We start from the raw sequence: 18,981 nt of genomic DNA on the forward strand, positions 1-18,981 counted from the left end.
TCTTTGGGGCTTCCCAATGTGACTAACAGGCTTTACAACAATCCAACAAATTAAAAACAAATCATTAAAACCATTGAACAGCTAAAAAAAACCAAGCCCAACCATCTTAATAACAATAACAAACCAGATACGGTGTAATTAAAGCAGCATAGAAGATGCAATCAATGAGTCTCTCACATGCTTGCATGCACACACAATTCCCAAGGCTCCAAAATCCTAGTGAGATAAAGGAAGAAGTGTCACACCTAAGAGCTTTAGGGGAGCTAGTCTTGCAGGCATCCCAGGGGAAAGCCTTTGAAAGGGAAAGTGCTGGAAGATGGCCCGCTTTTAAAATAGGCGTAAGTAACTGGAGGTCAAATATGACTCCAGCATAGCTCCTTATCCCAAGGAACACCTCGCACCCCCCATATTTTTATGCACCTCAATAATTTTCTCCAGATGAATTATAGCTTTTAACAATATTAAGTAAATCTTGTATATATGTGAATGATTCACGAAGCCTTTGGCTTTTATCCTGGAACACCAGGGTCAGTCTATAGTTATTAAACTAGTGCTCTGTGATTCCTGCAGCAAGCAAGATTGAGTCCTGATCTTTGCCACTGACACAGCTGGGAGATGCCTGCATTTGTTGTTTAATATATTTATATACTGCATCTCCACAAAAAGTTCCCGAAGCAGTTTATATTGCAGCAAAAGGAATGAGAAAACCTTTTTTTAAAGGTTTCCCTTCATCTTAAGACCCCAGGGCAGTTGTTAACAAGATGATCAATAAAAACAGAACAAATGCATCTAAAAATTTGAAAAGAGCAGAGAACAGCTCTTTTGGCCAAAAGCCTGAATAAAAAGGGCAGAAAATGGTTCCCTGCCCTGTGATGGAGATACCAGTGATGGCCACTGAGAGGGATTTTATGCTGGGATGAATAGAGACAGTTGCTCACCTTCTGATAATGTAATAACCACCATTTTAAGTGGTACTTGTATGGCCAGTTAGCAGGGGTCCATCAGTTATAATAGCTGAAACTTGGTGGTTTTGGAATATTTTGACAATATAGAACCACAATCAAATAATAGGCAGTAATATGATTGGTCAGTCTGACCAGTGTGGCAGCCACATCCTGTTGCCTGGTATTGATTCTTGATCTCTGATTTTAAGCTTGCCTTATACACAGAGTAAAATTTCCAAAAAATGTTTCCAGGTGCCATGAAAACCTGGCAATTTTGTCATTTCTTGTACAAAGCTAGACCTTCATATTCTGTATTTTAGGGTTCTCAAAACAATTTGATAACTTTCATTACTACTTTGAAATTGAGCATTACCCCTTTGTGATGTGTCTTCCCAATAATTGTGCTTAGAACATGAGGTGTCTTATTTATGGGTAAAACATTTCTAACTTGCCTGACTGTGAAGTGGGTAAATCTAGCACAAGCCAGCCATCATGATTCTAGAAGGCAGCCTACAAAGATGGCTGAAAACTTCTAGTTGTCCTGATACTATAAGCAAAATGTTTGTGTAGTTTAACAAGGGAGTTAACCTTGACATTTCACATGCAATTTTGAAAAAACCACCTTCCTAAACTAATGGTGAAGTTCTGTTGAACATTGTTCCATCAAATCAGAGACTAGAGGAAACCCCACAGATCATGGAGAAGCATTCGAAAGGGTAGTTGTGAGGTTATCATGGGAACAGAGTTTATCAGTAGCTTAGTGTGGGAATAGAAAAAAATATTCCAAGTTCCTGTTGTGACATATTAAGTGACTTTAAAGTTCATATGAGATTGATTAAAACATTTTTTAAAATCCTAGTTCTCCCTTGAAGTAAGAGGTCGCAACTTACAAAGGGTTAACTTCCCCCTCATGCTCCCAGTAGACTGAAAATATCAGGTATTTTTCAGGTATCCTGAGGTCTGTCCCCTTTCCTTTTATGCTCAGGGAGTCAGATCCCCAGTTCCTTCTTGTCTTTGCTCCTGGTAGGCCAGATTTCTTGGGGCTTCTGTCTCATCCATCCTTTCTCAAATTCAACTCTTGGTGAGCTAATTCTTTTTATTCCTTTCCCCCAAGAACTAACTCCCCTCTTTCAAAAACAAACTAGACCAGAACTGAAAACACCAGTTTGGCCTTTTACATTGGGAGTTGATCCCTCGCATGTAAGGGAAAACTCCCACAGACTCTCTCTTGGAGGACCCCGGGATGGAGGCCCAAGGTAGGGCCAAGCATAAGAACCAAGGCCACCAAGCAGGACCGCCATCGGTCCTCGCCAAATGGTGCATACAAATGTCTCCGTTAAAAATCCTAGATTCCATTCTTACATTTTTAGGTGTCAAAGGTGTCCCTGGTGGCGCGGAGGAGCCCCTGGTGGCGCAGTGGTAAAACTGCCACCCTGTAACCAGAAGGTTACAAGTTCGATCCTGACCAGGGGCTCAAGGTTGACTCAGCCTTCCATCCTTCCGAGGTCGGTAAAATGAGTACCCAGAATGTTGGGGGCAATATGCTAAATCATTGTAAACCGCTTAGAGAGCTTCCAGCTATAGAGCGGTATATAAATGTAAGTGCTATTGCTATTGCTAAAGAGCTGAGCCAGGGGAGTTAGCCTTGTGGAAGGAGCCCTCTTTATATCCCCTACATAAGGAGTAGAGTTTTCTGACATCAACCTTTGATAGGCAGGCAGCAAGAAGCTTCTGGATTGGCTGGGAGTTTGGCTTTTGTCATAGGGCTGGCATACAAGTCAGTGGATCAATCGGATGTTGCCAGTTGACTGGTCAGTTGACTGCTCATTTGAGCACTATCAAATAGTCATGAAGCTGATGCTTGAAGTGTTTGCCTGCTACTTATTTAGCACAACTGCCTTTAAACTGACTTTTAAGTAGTTGTTTACTTGATTTCTTTTGCAGTTTCATTTTTTTATATTGCTGTAAACTGATCCTAGTTTTCTAGGATAAAAACCAGAGAGAAGAACTGTTCAGTGAATTGCTCACATTTATAGCAAGCTCACCCAGTGTTTTTAAAAGTTACAATTCATTATATTTTTTAAAAAGTTAATTTCTCTGGTGCGTATTCTGGCTAGTACTTCATGATCAGACGATGTGATTTTTACCAGGAGTGAAAAAACCTCCCCCATTAATGGAATATCTGCTGCTTGTGGAAGTCCTGGTAAGGGTGCTGACCAGTTCGTTTAAATAAGTTAACTCATATGTTTCTGTAACTCCAATCCTGTGGATGATTAACTTCTCTCTCATGGTAGTTCTTCCAAAATCAATGCTTAAATACTTCATTATGTTTTTATACCATTTTTCTACCAGAGAGCTAAAGCAGTGTACAATAACACAGATAAATACAATTTTTAAAACTTAAACCAAAACTGAATTATTATTCAAAAATATTTGAATGGTCAATTGACATTGTTTATTGACTTTTGGTCTGACCATGTATCCAGACCCACTGAGTTCTCCTCAAGTCCACTGAGTTAATGATAGTAGGGACAGGGCAGGAATAAAGCAGGATTTGCATCTCTCAGATCTTGACTCTATGCATGCTTTCATGGAAGGAGGTTCAAGTGATGGCTATTGATGGCTATAGATTATTTCATGGTTCATGAAATATTACTTGTTCATTATGGTTCATGAATTATTTCATATTATTAGAGATAATAGAGAAACTCAAGGATGTAGTACACCGCTCTGGGCTCCTTGGAGGAAGAGCGGGATATAAATGTAGTAGTAGTAGTAGTAGTAATAATAATAATAATAATAATAATAATAATAATAAAAATAGCAGTTTCAGGGCAGCAACAGCAAGAGAGGGGGCATGCCTTCATCTCTTGCCTGTGGGCTTCCCAGAGGCATCTGGTGGGCCACTGTCTAAAACAGGATGCTGTACTAAATGCTGTACTGGACTTTCTGTACATACACAGGATGCTGTGTATGTTATTGCTTGTAAGCCGCCCTGAGTCCTATGGGACTAGGGTGACACATAAATCTAACTAACTAAACTAAATAGGCCTTGAGCCAGATCCAGCAAGTCTGTTATTATGAACACATTCAAGTGGCTGAAAGGCCATCCCCTTTGGCCATTGTGGCTGTGGATGATGGGAGTTTTAGTCTAGCATCATCTGGGGACTGAAAGGGTGATAGTGGGAGAAAGAGGGAGCCATGATGGTGGTGGTATTCATGCTTGGCATGCTATCTCTTCTGAAACCATAAACCTGGAGTAGCCAAACAGTAGCTTGTCTACTGCATGTAACTCTTTGCTTTCACAATAAATCAGATAGATGACGTTAGTGTCCTCTAGAGCTAGGGATAGTGAATGTTTCCTTCCTGCTTCCTTCCAGTCTGCTTTGGTAGCCAAATGATGAGCCTGAGAGAAGTAAAGAACAGGTGTTTGGCTGTGAGGACTTGAAGGAGAAAGGACTGTTAGGATGAGAGCAACAAAAGGAAGTACTTTTTCACACCGTGCATAATTAATTTATAGAATTATCTGCCATGGGATGTGGTGATGGCCATTAGCTTGGATGGTTTTAAAAGAGCTTAGACAAAATCATGGAGGACAGGTCTATCGGTGACTACTAGTCTGGTGACTATAAGCCACCTCCAGCCTTCGAGGCAAGATGCTTCTAAATACCAATTTCCAGGGAGCTACAGCAAGAGAGAGGGCATACCTTTCTTATGTTAGCAGGGGTTCCCAGGCTTTGGTCCCCAGATCTTGTTGAACTACAGCTCCCATCATCCTGTTTGGCCCTTGTGGCTGTGGGTGATGGGAGTTGTAGTCTAGAATCATCTGGGGACTGAAGGCTGGGAAGCCCAGGCTTGCTTAGAGGAAGGGAGCAGCAGTGATGGCCGAGACTGGTGACTGGGCAGGGGAAAGCTGTGAGTCTTTGGGGCTGTGAGCCATGTGGATAAATGCTAGGTTTGGATGGGTACTAAGAGACAAGTCCAATGAGGAAAGGCTTTAAGGAACTGGTGGCTGCATTTAGAGAGAGGGAGCTGGAAATAGAAAATGCTAGCTGTTTTCCAAGACTCTTGAGAGATCCCTAGAAGAAGAATTATTTGCCAGGTCCTTTAGTTATAGAAGCACCTTTGTTTTGGAGCCTCTCAGATCTTATGCTCCACAAAAATAAATGTGGAAAAACACACATCAAAATTATCTCTTAAGTTATTAAGCAGGTTGGGGTGAAAAGTGGAGGCTTTCTCCTTCCTTTCATTTTCTAAAGATGCCTTGTACATCAAAATTTGCCTTTCAGAAACACCCTGCAAGAACTGAAATGGCATTGGTAGGTCTATTAGGCTGATATTATGGGGGGTGGAATGGCTTCTGCATTGAAGTGCTTTGTGTTTAGTGGTCTGTTTTTCTGTGAACCTTCTCTGGCTGTGTTCTGTCTAATTGATCACCTTACTGAGTTTATCCTGTTGCCATTCTCTTTTCCCTCCTCTCCCTGTTGTGTTGAATATAAGAACAGCCCTGCTGGATCAGGCCCAAGGAGGCCCATCTAGTCCAGCATCCTGTTTCACACAGTGGCCCACCAGATGCCGCTGGAAGCCTACAGGCAGGAGTTGAGGGCATGCCCTCTCTCCTGCTGTTACTCCCCTGCAACTGGTACTCAGAGGCATCCGGCCTCTGAGGCTGGAAGTGGCCTATAGCCCTCCGACTGGTAACCGCTGATAGACCTCTCCTCATGAAGTTATCCAAACGCCTCTTAAAGCCATCCAGGTTGTTGGCTGTCACCACATGCCAACAACATGTGTTCTTGTATGTGTGCAGTGTCTGAATCTGGGGACATGAGCTTTTGGCTGACAGTTGCTGCTGTGCACCATATCCCCCAAATTAAACTCAAGCTGTGGAGCATGGCACACTCTTGTCAGTGCCTGCCTGTGTTCTGGGTCCCCCTTGGCTGATCTGTGAACCACTGAGCAAGTTGTGGTTGGGGAAGACGTGGAAGGAGCATGGCACCTCCTCTATTCAAAAATTGCTGTTCATTGAATACTTTACTACTACTACTACTACTACTACTACTGCTACAGTTTATATACAACTTTTCAACAAAAGTTTCCTAAGTGGTTCACATAGATAAATAATTAATAAATAAAATGGATACTTTAGATATGGATCAGGAAAAGTGATAGCTTTCCATATGTACAACTTTATGATTCCATTCCCTTTGAAAGCGAGGAAAAAGAAGCTCAGCTATCAGTGAGAAAAGAAAACCTCTTATTTCCAAATTGCAGACAGTGTTAAAAGGAAATGGTGAGATACTGACTGGTTCATTGCCGATTCTGAATGACAAGACTTGCAGTGATGCTCTCTAAAAACCAGGGTGGATTTGATTTAAATCAAACTGATTTAAATCACTAGCAGGGTGGATAAAAATAAAAAAATTCTGATTTAAATCAAAAAAATCCGATTTAAATCAAAAAAATTGGATTTTTTAATTTAAATCGGATTTTTTTAATTTTTATCCACCCTGCTAGTGATTTAAATCGTGATTTAAATCAGTTTGATTTAAATCAAATCCACACTGCTAAAAACCATTTGTGGTTTGGAAATGGCTGTGCCCCACCCACCAGCTCAGCGAGCTGTTTGTTTAGACTCCCAGTCAAAAACTTAATCTCTGTAGCGGAGAATGTCAAGACACTGCTTATGCAGGCCTCCATAATGTGGGGAAGAGGTTTTTCCTTCACGAAGGGAACTCTGTGCAGTCCAGAGTCTAGCTGGACATTGATGGTGGTGGTGCTTTTAAGAAATGGCACCTGGAGGGTGTGGAGAGCAAAGGAAGGCATAGCTTGAACTGCCTACACTTCAGTGCAGCTGATGTATGCTACTGTGCTGGGAAGATCGGGAAGTCAACTGTGAGTGAGACTTCCCCCCATTAATTAGCTCACTTTCTTGTCTTGTTCTCTCTGCTCCTTTGCATCTGTTTCCCCCCAATCTATTTTTTTTAAAGCAACGTGCTTCAAGCCCTTAAGGCCACAAAGAGAGGTTAGAAAATGTGTGGTAAAGCTTGGTGAGATCTCAGATGCTGGTGGGGTTGAGCAGGGTTTCTGGAAGTTAGGGTGAGGGGAGAGGTTTCAGGGGTCTGCATTGCTCTTTTATACCCTCCTGAGGATAAGCAGAAAACTAAATTCTGCAAAACAAGTCTATGCAAAATGGCTTGACTTGATACTGGTCTAGGTCAGAATTCTGATTTCTTGTTGTTAAAGCAGACTAGCCTCAGTTGGGTATTGTTGGTGACAAGGAATTGAAATCCCCCCCCCCCCGGCAAGTTAAAAAAAACTTCCCAGAACAGTTTTATATTTACAGAAACTGAGCATATGTTTCAGTTTATTTGCAACTGACTTTATTGCTTGTGAATACGAAGGAAGTCGATGATGGAGGAGGAGGAAAACGGCTGACATCCTGACAAAGCACTTGCAAATGAGCAAAGTTGCGGTAGTGCAAGAAGGTTGCATAGCTATGCTAAACCAGCAATTTGCACAATTACACAAATTCCATTTAAAACAAACGAGATGGCGCAGTTGTGCATTGTTGCACAAACATGCTTGCTCTGTAGCATAACACTATTCTGAAATGTAAGCTTCAGACTTTATTTATTTTTTACATTTATATACCACTCCATCCAAACAGCTCTGGAGGTGCACAACAATAAAAATAAAAATTAAAAATCAATCCTTTAAAAAATAATCATTACAGAACAACTTTAAAACAGCATAAAACCATTAACAATTAAAACAGTTTTTTAAAAAAAAACCTGGAAGGCCAGGCCAAACAGATAGGTTTTAGGGGCTCTCCCGAAAGTCAACTACAGGTTTCTCCTGGGAGTGCATTCAACAGCCCAGGAGCAACTACAGAGAAGGCCTGCCTCTGTGTCACCACCAGATGTACCGGTGGTAACTGGAGATGGACCTCCTTAGATGACCTTAATGCGCTGTGGTGATCATGCAGAAGAAGGCGCTCTCTAAGGTAATCCAGACTGAAGCCATTGAGGGCTTTAAAGGTAATAACCAGCACTTTGAATTTTGCCCAGAAACATATCGGCAGCTAGTGCAACTGTTTCAAAACAGGCATTATATGGTCTGTCCGGGTTACCCAGCATTTTGAACTAACTGAAGTTTCCAAACTACGTACAAAGGCAGCCCCACGTAGAGCGCCTTGCAATAGTCAAGCCTGAAGGTTACCAGCTGATGCACCACTGTTTTGAAGTAATCCTCTTCAAGGAATGGACACAGCTGTTGAATTAGCTGAAGCTGATAGAAAGCACTCCTGACCAGAACCTCCACCTGAGATACCAGGGTGAGGCCTGGGTCCAGGAGTACCCCCAAGCTGCATACCTGTTCCTTCTGGGGGATTGTAACCCCATCTGGCACAAGATCTAACCCATCCCTCAAATTCTGAGCCCCTACAATGAGCACCTCGATTTTGCTTGGATTCAGTTTTAATTTGCTGTCCCTCATCCAGCCCATTACTGCCTGTAGGCAGGCATTTAGCTAATGAATGCCATTTCCTGATAATGAAGATGAAAAGGAGAAATAGATTTGGGTGTCATCAGCATACTGTTAGCACCCAGCACCAAATCTTCTGATGAACTCACCCAGCTGTTTCATGTAGATATTAAAAAGCATTGGTGACAGAATGGAGCCCGGAGGGACTCCTTATAACATCTCCTGTTTTGAGGATCAGCTGTCACCAAGCTCCACCATCTGGTATCTACCCGCGAGATAGAAGTAGAACCACTACAATGCAGTGCCTCCTATCCCCAATGCCCCCAGGCGATCCAGAAGGATACCATGGTCAATGGTATTGAATGTCGTTGAGAGATCCAAAAGAACCAGCAGAGTCTCACTCTCTTTGTTGATTCCCCAGTAAAGGTCATCCATCCGCCAACTGTCTCAACCCCATAGCCCACTCTGACCCAGTTTGAAATGGGTCTAGTTTCCTCCAAAACTGCTTTGTATTAGCATGATGTCGACCATTGGATATTAGCATATTAGCATTGGATATCGACCACTTTTTCCACAGCCTGAGGGGGTCATCCTCCATTGTATGGGATTATGGACTGAGCATTCTCCAGACAGGACCAATTAAAGAACTGAAGGTGTAACTAGCTCCCTGTGCAGGAGGAGACCCAGCCCCAGTTCCGATCCTATCTTTGCTCCACAAACAGATTGGTTCCTTTGCTCTTGCAAAATTTTTTGATTTTGTGCTTGCCTAGCTAGATCTTTCTACCTTTTTCAATTATCTTATTTTCTGCTGTCTAATATTGTGCAAGCAGGGGAGAGAAGTTGCATTTTCTTTTAGTTTTAAATTACCAAAGTCAAAGCTTTTCAGTTCAGGTCCCTTAATTTGGCTCAATTTTTTGGCGGTTTCCTCATTTACTTCCGTTTTTGCTGGTTTTTTGGCTCAATGGAGCATGCTCATGCAGGCATCCCTCTCGAAGGCTCTCTCTCTGAGGGGCCCACTTTGGATCAAAGGGCTCTACAACCCTTCTGCATGTCTGCCCCTCCGAGGGAGGTCGACACTCCTTCTCCCCCTGGCGAACGCTGTTATCAGCAACAGACAGCCACTCCCTCTGCCTCTTCTAGCTAATCTAAGAAAGAGCAGAAGAAGGCAAAGAAGAAATCTAAACACCTCAAGGACGAACATTGAAACGATCCACTGCTACTAAAATGCACTCGGCACCTGCTTCGGCTGTGCGCCTGAGCAAGCAGCTCCTGTTGCAGGCCATTTGCGCAGAGCGTCTGCCCCACTGCCTGCCGAGTCTGAGGGGAGAAGCCGGTGTGCCGTGGAACCAGAGCGCTTGGGCCCCATGTCTGTCGCCGATCCCTCCTCTCACTTTGTTGGAGGAGGAGGTGATCGAGCTAATCAATGCAGGTACTGAGCCTCCTCCCCCCAACCTTCAGAAGGGGAGATGGAGTTGCTGGCAAAGGAGACTGCGCCCACGATGCCGCCCAGGACACCTCTCTCACCTCCACTACTAGAACTGGCCATGCTGACGCGGGAGCGTCCCCCGTTGCTGCGGCCCAGTCTGCCCACATGTGCTCTGCCTGTGTGGCCTGTCTCCTTGCCGGGACCCTCAATACCAGCCGGCTCCAGGGACTTGAGTACCACACCAGCCCCTGGCATTAACCCCTTCCCGCCCGATATTGCAGCCTGGTTGGCCGACTTTATCAGTAGGCAGTGCACTGACTTAATGAAGGCTCATGTTCCTCTGGTGTTTGCGCAGCTCCCCCACCCCCGCCCCGGCCATTGGTTCTCTGGCCACTTCACCACTATTCTCTTCCCCAGACTCCTGTCCTGGGAGAGACCCTATTCCTGCCAGTGGGTGTTCCGAGCTTGTCCATCTGCTGCCTGGTCCAAGGTCTCTGTCGGAGAAGCTTGTCTGTCCACTGCCTGGGCTAAGGTCTTTGCCAGGGAGCCAGTGGCTCAGGAATCCACTCTGGTCTGTAAGAAAGCACAAGAGAACAAATCACTACCGAGTATCAAGTTCCAGTGGCTCCCCCGCACCCTATGTTGCTCACCAGATTCTAAGAGTTGTGAGCCCAAAGGTCCAAGGCGTCACCAAGGGAGGTATTGAGGCTGGATAAAGCTGTCCGGTCTTTCTCAGGAATCGGGTTTCAAGCAGGGAAGTCTGGGTCTCCAGAGTCCGAATATGAAGCTGGGAATTCCACGAAGCCAAGGCTTGGTCTGTAGCAAGCTCAAATGACGCGTTGCTTCAGGCAACTTGGTTGTTACCTGTTGTTGTTGTTATTACATTTATATCTCGCTCTTCCTCCAAGGAGCCCAGAGCGGTGTACTGCATACTTAAAGTTTCTCTTTCACAACAACCCTGTGAAGTAGGTTAGGCTGAGAGAGAAGTGACTGGCCCAGAGTCACCCAGCTAGTTTCACGGCTGAATGGGGATTTGAACTCGAGTCTCCCCAGTCCTAGTCCAGCACTCTAACCACTACACCACGCTGGCTCAGAGTGTTGACTGTTTTATATAATATAATCTATTACTATAATATATTATTATTATTATTATTATTATTATTATTATATTATAATATATATAATTATTATTATATATAATCAGCTGTTGACTGATTTATAGTACTTGGCCTAATTGCTCTCCTTCTTCAGCCAGCTGTTAGCGATTCAGTGTTTATCTTAGTGCTTGCTGAGGAGCCGTTGACGCCATCTGAGTGTCTGCAGCTGCTGTTAGCGTTTTGCACGCCTCCGCTCTTTGGCAGTTAATGGTTGTTCGTCCTCTGGCCTTCCATCCCCCATCTCCTCTGCCTCAGACAGGCCTTCTTGTCCAGAAGCTTTGTCCGGACCCATCTCAGCTCCCTCCTGTGGCCTGATAGCTGAGCTCTCCCCTTCAGATGCCTCTGCCCCTGCTGGAGGGTTTCCAACCTCCTGTTCTTCTTCACTATCCAAGGATGAGGGTATGACAACGAGAAGGGCTTGTTCCAGCCTCGCCCTAGGGCCCCAAGGCGAAAAAAGAGACCTAGATTGCCTTCTCCTTCCTCATCCCCTGCAGGGGCCTCTGCTCCCAAATGTGCTAACCCACCCAAGCAGCCTGGGGTGCCATCCAGACCCCCTCCTCCTGCCCCTTTGACACCGGTGCAGGCCCCTCCTCACCCTCGCCCCCCTCACAGCCCACTAACCCCCCTTCTGATCAGGAAATAGGTTTGAGTGGCAATCATGGTGACGAATCTTCCCCATTGACCAGGGAGGAGGGGGAACCTCTCGCATCTTCCTATCGCCTGTTTTCCTCCTCCAATTTTGAGGTGATGCTCTCTAATGCAAGGTGCGCCATTAATGATGTGACTTGGATTGACAATTCTAGTTCTTCTCTCTCCCTTGATCATAATGTGTTTCCTTCCAGCATGGCACCTCTGGCCACAGTTCCTTTTCCTCAACTGTTCAAAGACATTATGATGGCGGAATGGGCCTCCCCCGCTTCATCCAAGGCTCTGGGTCTGATCCCTAGGAAACACTACAATTTGCCACCGGAAGTTTCTTCTCTCCTGGCGGTTCCCATGGTGGACCCTCATGTGGCTCAATTAGCGTCCCCTTCTGTAGTGATGAAGGAAGGTGAGGAGCAACTCGGATCCCCCGAGGATCTTAAGGCAGACATGCTCTGTCGCAAATCACATTCTGCCTTGGCCACTGTTGTTAAAGCGGCTACCATGAACTCTATATTCGCCAGGGCTTCTATGCTCTGGGTCAAGGAAATCCCTGCTTTGATCCCTCCCAAGCTGTCCAAGGTTCGTCAGGGGTTAAACAAATTGGCCAAGGCCACCGCCTTTATGGCGGATACAAGCCTGGATTGCATCCAGTATGCTGGCCGCACTATGGCAGCGGAGGTAGCAGTCCACCATTCCCTGCGGCTTAAACACTGGGACGTGTACTCATGTTCCAGACTTAACCTTTCAGCCACGCCTTTCGCAGGGGCCCAACTCTTCGGGGCAGTTTTAGACCTGATCCTGGTAAAGATTAAAGATAAGAAAAAAGCTTTACTATCTACCCGTTGGGATTTCCGTAGCCCTTTCGGTCAAATACCCAGTCCTTTAGTCCCTTCAGGGGAAATCAAAGATCTTCCTGGGCGTCACCCAGAGACAACAGAGGCTTCGCCTGTTTGTTTGTTTGTTTGTTTGCTTGCTTGTTTGTTTGTTTGTTTATTATTAAAACTTTTATACTGCCCTTCCAAAAGGCTCAGAGCGGTTTACATTAAAAATGTTGTTTACATTAAAAATGTTGCCCTTCATGGCATAACCAGTGGCAACAACAGGGAGGTGGTACAACAAGGAGTCACTCTTCCCGCTCCTTTACCCAGATATCCACCCTTTCCCCTCGAAAGCAATGACTATCCCCCAGTGGGAGGCAGGCTTCTTGAATTTGCCGCACAATGGGAAGCCACAACGCAAGATAGTTGGGTACTCTCTTCCATCACCCACAGGTACGCCATAGACTTAATTGCCGCTCCCCGGAACCACATCACCAGAACCCCAAGGTCAAGGCTTCCAGACAAACATCAGCTTATGACTCTTGCTATTCAACATCTCCTGCAAATCAATACCATCGAAGCAGTACCATCGACTGAGTTATGGCGCTGTGTTTACTCGCCCTGGTATTCAGGGTGGCCTGCATGGTGGCATCCAGGCACGGACCAGACCTGCTTGCATAGCTTCTTCAGCAAGGTGGCTGCATCATGTGCGATCAGACTGTGCCCTGGGTCTTTTGAGATTGTGAGTCGGCAGTGGCTTTAGGTGTACTAGCCCCTGGGCTAGCAAAGGACATGCAGAGTTCCCACATTTTGAAAGTTGTGGTGGGAGGGGGTGAACTCTTTCTACCATCAGTCCTGATCTCTCTTCTCCACCCCTGCCCACCTCCACCTACTACTGGATTGATGGCTCTGAACGTGTGCTCACTTGTGAACAGTGCAGCTGCTCCACCCTAACAGCAGAGCTGTTTTGGTAGCTTTTTGCGTTGCTAGCCTCTCATGCACCCTTCTGGACTGACAGCTTACTCAAGAGAAAGAAGTAGGCAACCATATAACCATGGACACTCAGAAACCTCCCTGCTTGTCTTGGGCAATTTACTTCTGTGCCAAAAATACTCTGTCTCTGTGTCATTTCCCCACAATATAAAAAACGCACAAACCACCAGTAAGTCGTTCTTTGGGACCACCTAATGGTGCAGCGGGGAAGTAACTTGCCGAGGGAGCAAGAAGTTGCTGGTTCAGATCCCCACTGGTATGTTTCCCAGACTATGGGAAACACCTATATTGGGCGGCAGCGATATAGGAGGATGCTACAAGGCATCATCTCATAGTGAGTTATGATGGAGATGGCAGTGGTAAACCCCTCCTGTATTCTACCAAATAAAACCACAGGGCTCTGTGGATGCCAGGAGTCGACACCAACTCGATGGCACAATTTTCTTAAGTTGTTTATGCAAGTTGATCCTGCACTTAAAGCAAATTAACATGAAGGTCAGAAGTGAATGTTATGGAAGGAAGTTCTGAGTAGCAATGTCTCTACCACAAAATGTGCTTGCAAGAGTGAATACCCTCTGAGCACTGTATGTTATAATTCTAGTGTGATATCTCAAGGTAATTCAATTTAGATTCAGTTGAGAGAACTTAGATTATCATGAGACTTATGAATTGTTGTTCGATATTGACAAATACTGATATATAAAGTTCATAGGCTAAGGATGGTTGTATTGATTACACTGTCTAAGGGCAATTATGATGGACTTCTCTTGGGAAGAAGAGAAAACATTTGGGATTATAATATTCAATCAGAGGTTAGTCTTTTAAGTATTTTCAGAACTAGGTTGTTCAAACGTAAATGGGCTTTATGATCTTCAGGTGGTTTGAGCATCTGTGATACCTTTAAAAATATTTAAACCTAATGTGATACTGGGAGAAGAGCTATCAGTGAGATAGGCTGTTCACAGGTACAAATTTGTCTTGAAGAAAACTTCGTTTTTTCTATACAGTTTTAGAACCTTTTATATTATTGAAACTGGGTTAATACATTCTCTGAATTGTGTGTAAGTTATTTTATCATTATTATAGTTACTATGTAAAGTAGTTATGTACTAATCCATTGTTTGGATGACAAATCAATAATAGCTTGTGGTTATATATAGCTCCTGGGGGGTTTTTTGGGGGGGTGGGGGAGGGGAGAACTGAATTAGACCAGGTTTGTTAGTGAGCTGTAGTATTGTTATATGTTTTTATATTATGTAGAATAACCATGTGGGACTACAGGGAGTTTGATTCATCTGTCTTCTATCTATATTTCTCTTAGGCGTACCCCTTGCTAATCCCATGCGTTGCAGCTCCTGTGAGAGTTGGCGAGCTGCCGGCAGGGGAAGGGAAGAGCAGTGGCACCAGACAGACTTGTGGGTGGGTGTGGAGAAGGCAGCAGGGGTTGAAAACAGCGGCGGCAGGCAGGCGGAGGGAGAACTAGACGCACAGATGCTCTGTGCCCAGCCCAGCTAGTTATAATGCCAATGATAAAGGCTTTGGTCGAAACGGGTGTGGCTCATGATACAAAATTACTAATAAAATCTTCTTGTGCCACACCACGGCAGTACAGTTTCCATGGAGAACAGATTATTGGACATAGAAGTTAACTTCCGTGAAGCCCAGCATTCCTGTTAGAACATCCTTTTGGGAACCTTTTTGGACTTTATATTTTCATATTTTGCCCTGCTAACTTGGCAAAGAGGCATATTTTAACATGGTGATTCTCTTTATTTAGCAGGTGGAGAGTAAATGGCCCTATCCACCCGCAGGACAGTACCTCCAGTGATTGCTGCTGGTGTCTATCTTGTGTTTCTTTTTAGATTGTGAGCCCTTTGGGGACAGGGATCCATCTTATTTATTTATTATTTCTCTGTGTAAACCACCTTGAGCCATTTTTGGAAGGGCAGTATAATAAGAATAAGTCAGAAAAAGACCAAAGTAATCCCAGTGGTAATTGGCGCCCTAGTTGCCATTCCAAAACAACTTGAAGAGCACCTCAACACCATAGGGGCTGCAGAAATCACCACCAGCCAATTACAAAAAGCAGCATTACTGGGAACAGCCTATATTCTGCGACGAAATCTATAACAACAACAAGAACAATATTGCTAACAAAATTCAGCCATCCCAGGTCCTTGGAAAGGCCTCGATGTCTGGATAAAACAAACCAGTCAATAACACCTCCTGACTGTGTAAACAAGAAATAATAATATATATGTGGTGGTTTTTAACGTCACCCAGGAGAATATACATTGTTAGTTGTTGTTTGGGATTGTCTACATGTTCTATAGATTTATCTAGTCTCTGTGCTATCTTAATGATCATATGCTACTTATTGTCTCTATATTTGAGGTTTAGACTGAGGATCCATATTATTCAATTTATTATTACATTTATATTTCTGATTAAAATTATTGTGAATAGATGGACACATATATGACACAGATACATATACACATATACGTGTGTGTGTATGTATGTGTCTATAGATATAGATATAAAAATACATATATGGGGGATGCTCTTTCTTGTTCACTAGTGTCATCTTGAGACCTTAGAAGGTTTTATGCAGTCACATGCTTCTTTAGATCACACTCATTTCTTTTGGATATGCTCTGAGTTGACATTAGTTGTACCTAAGTTGATCTGCTCCAGTTGTGTGCCCTTGGGTTTTGTGATGGCATAGGTTACTTAGGAACCTTGTATCATCAAGTCAGACCCTTGGTCCTTCTAGTTCAGTATTGTTTATAGAGTCTGGCTGTGACTCTCAAAGGTCTCAGGCAGGGAATTTCACCAGGCCAATTTAGAGATACCAGGGATTTCTGCATACAGAGATTAGCTGTAGCTCAGGGGCAGAGCATCTGCTCTGCATGCAGCAGGTCCTAGGTTCAGTCCCTGGCAGCATTTCCAGGTAGGGCTGGGAGAGTCTCCTGCCTGAAATCTTGGAGAGCTGCTGCCAGTCAGTGTAAACAATACTGAACTAGATTGCTATGTTTGTTCCTATGCAAACCTGTGTTCTGTCCAAATGGCACTGACCTTGGTTTGATCTCGGAAAAAGACAGTGATCTAAAAGTGGCAAAGGAGGAACTGAGGTGCTGTTGCTGTTATCGGAAAGCATTTGAATTGAACTTATGCCTTGGAGAAGCACCTGATCTCTGAAACTTCCGCCCTTCTCCTGAAATTACCTGTTTGAGTAGGTAGTTGTGCAAACTGTCCTGTTAATTGGTTTTGCTTTTTTTACCCTCTTAGCATTGATCCTCCTTGTTTTCACAGCTGGAAGATTGTGAGTTCTGTCTGAGGCCCATCCCTGATTTGCATTGACGTTGGAAGCAACACACACCCTGAATCCTTAACCTAGCTCGGCCTGCCAATCTGTCCGATATGTCGGGACCTGTGCCAAGCAGGGCCAGAGTTTACACGGATGTAAATACACACAGACCTCGAGAATACTGGGATTATGAGTCGCATGTTGTTGAATGGGGGTAAGTTTCAGTATTACTGAAATGGCCAGGTACGAGGTTGTGTTGGCTTGCTGGGATCATGGTACCTCACACTCGTGGCTTTGATGCTAGCATTTGGATGGAGCCGTAACTCTGTGGTAGAGCATCTGCCTGGCATGCAGAAGGTCCCAGGTTCAGTCTCTGGCATCTCCAGCTAGGGTTGGGAAAGACTCCTTCCTGAAACCTTGAAGATCCAGTGCCAGTCAGTGTAGACAATACTGGACTAAATTGACCAATGGTCTGAATCAGTATAAAACAGCTTCCTATGTTCCTGATTTGCCACACCTTTTGGAAATAATCCAGTGCATAGCAAGCATTGTTCATTCAGTGTTCTGCCGTGGTGAGAAGAACCTGATGACTGTTCCTCCAAATTCAGCCAATCCGAGATCAGCTTGGTAGCTGGGACTCAGGGTGGATCTCCCATGAGAAATATATTAGGCCATTGCCGGAGGCTGTGTGCAGACCCCCCCACTGTGGGCATCATCCCACCTGTCTGCTACCACTGCCTACATTTTCTTCCTATGTTTGCCCTTGCCTGCTCTGCTCCCCACCCTGGACGCTGTACTAATGCTGTACCTCACCAGTCTTACCTTTCAGGGCACATAAACTCCTCTGGCTTCTATAGCAGGCATTGTGCATCCATCTTTGCTGGCTCTTCGGTCCCTTGCTGCCACCACTGCACCAGTTTGGGTGCACCTGCTCTTGCTCTCTTCCCCTGCCGACTCTCCCCTCCAGCATCAAACATCCTTTTTTCCTCTCCATTTCACAAGGTGGGGCCAGGGGGAAGCAAGCTGGTGCTAGCACAGTGGTGGCAGTAAGAGACATAGACTGGGAAAGCTGGATGCAGACTGCCTTCTGTGCTGCAGGATGGTGGCACTGACTGGAGGACAGAGTGTATCCTGGAAGGTGCGTCGAGTGAGGGGACCTGGGGCAGTGCCTCTAGCTTGGCAGGCAGGGCCAGTGGAAGCGGGGTGGGGTGGGGTGGGTCAAGTGCTGGGCTTGTCCCGGGGGTGGGGCCAGTGAGGGTGTGGTGTGGCACATTGCAGCTTCTCTCAGGTGGTGACAGCAAGAAGTTGCCTCTTAGAAGACCGTATAAGGATGGGAGCCATAGCTTGGTGATGGCACAGAGCACATTGTTCTCACACAGCAGGTCCCAGTTACAAGGATCCCAGGTAGTAAGGGAGGAAACGGTTTCTGTGTCTGAGACCTTGAACAGCTGCTGTCTTTTGAAGTAGCCAGCACTGGTCTGAATGGATCCAACTTGTATTAAAGCAGCTTGGAAGTATCAAATAATCACTTTGTAACTAATACACCATCACTGTATGTAATGCTGTACGGAGGAGCTTAACCAAACAGTACAGATCCCTTTCCTGAGGAGCTTACAGTGGAGGAGACCACCAAAGGCAAGGAACATAAGAACAGCCCTGCTGGATCAGGCCCAAGGCCCATCTAGTTCAGCATCCTGTTTCACACAGTGGCCCACCTGATGCCTCTGAGAAGCCCACAGGCAAGAGGTGAGGGCATGCCCTCTCTCCTGCTGTTGCTCCCCTGCAACTGGTATTTAGAGGCATCCTGAGGCTGGAGGTGGCCTGTATCTCTCAGACTAGTAGCCATTGATAGGCCTGTCCTCCATGAATTTCTCCAACCCCTTTTTAAAGCCATCCAAGCTAGTGGCCATCACCACATCCTATGGCAGAGGGTTACAGAGATTATTCACTTTGTGAAAAAGTAATTTTTGTCAGTCCTAAATTTCCTGGCCATTTGTTTCATGGGATGACCCCTGGGAGAAAACTTTCTCTGACCACTCTCTCTACTCCATGCAAAATTTTATATGCCTCTACCATGTCTCCCCATAGTCGCCTCTCTTCCAAACTCAAAAGCCTCAGATGCTATAATAAGGAAGGTGCTCCAGGCCCCTGAACATCTTGGTTGCCTTCTTCTGCACCTTTGACAGTTTTACAGTGACCAGAACTC

The 18,981-nt window shown here is 45.0% G+C and overlaps 1 protein-coding gene across 7 annotated transcripts in view; it reads left to right on the forward strand.

Moving 5' to 3' along the window:
• The window catches only part of CSNK2A1 (casein kinase 2 alpha 1), a 55,599-nt gene that overhangs the window by 16,406 nt on the left and 20,212 nt on the right, over window positions 1–18,981 (forward strand). For 6 of the 7 annotated variants that reach the window (XM_053247895.1, XM_053247900.1, XM_053247894.1 and 3 more), the window contains one exon: window positions 16,781–16,989. In XM_053247895.1, the coding sequence (XP_053103870.1) occupies window positions 16,889–16,989 (101 nt within the window). In that variant the 5' untranslated portion in view covers window positions 16,781–16,888. Of the gene's footprint in view, window positions 1–3,128; window positions 3,148–16,780; window positions 16,990–18,981 lie in introns of those variants that run through there. The other variant, XM_053247897.1, reaches the window with a different exon arrangement.

Source organism: Hemicordylus capensis, chromosome 4 (genome assembly GCF_027244095.1).
Source record: "Hemicordylus capensis ecotype Gifberg chromosome 4, rHemCap1.1.pri, whole genome shotgun sequence".
NCBI lineage: Eukaryota > Metazoa > Chordata > Lepidosauria > Squamata > Cordylidae > Hemicordylus > Hemicordylus capensis.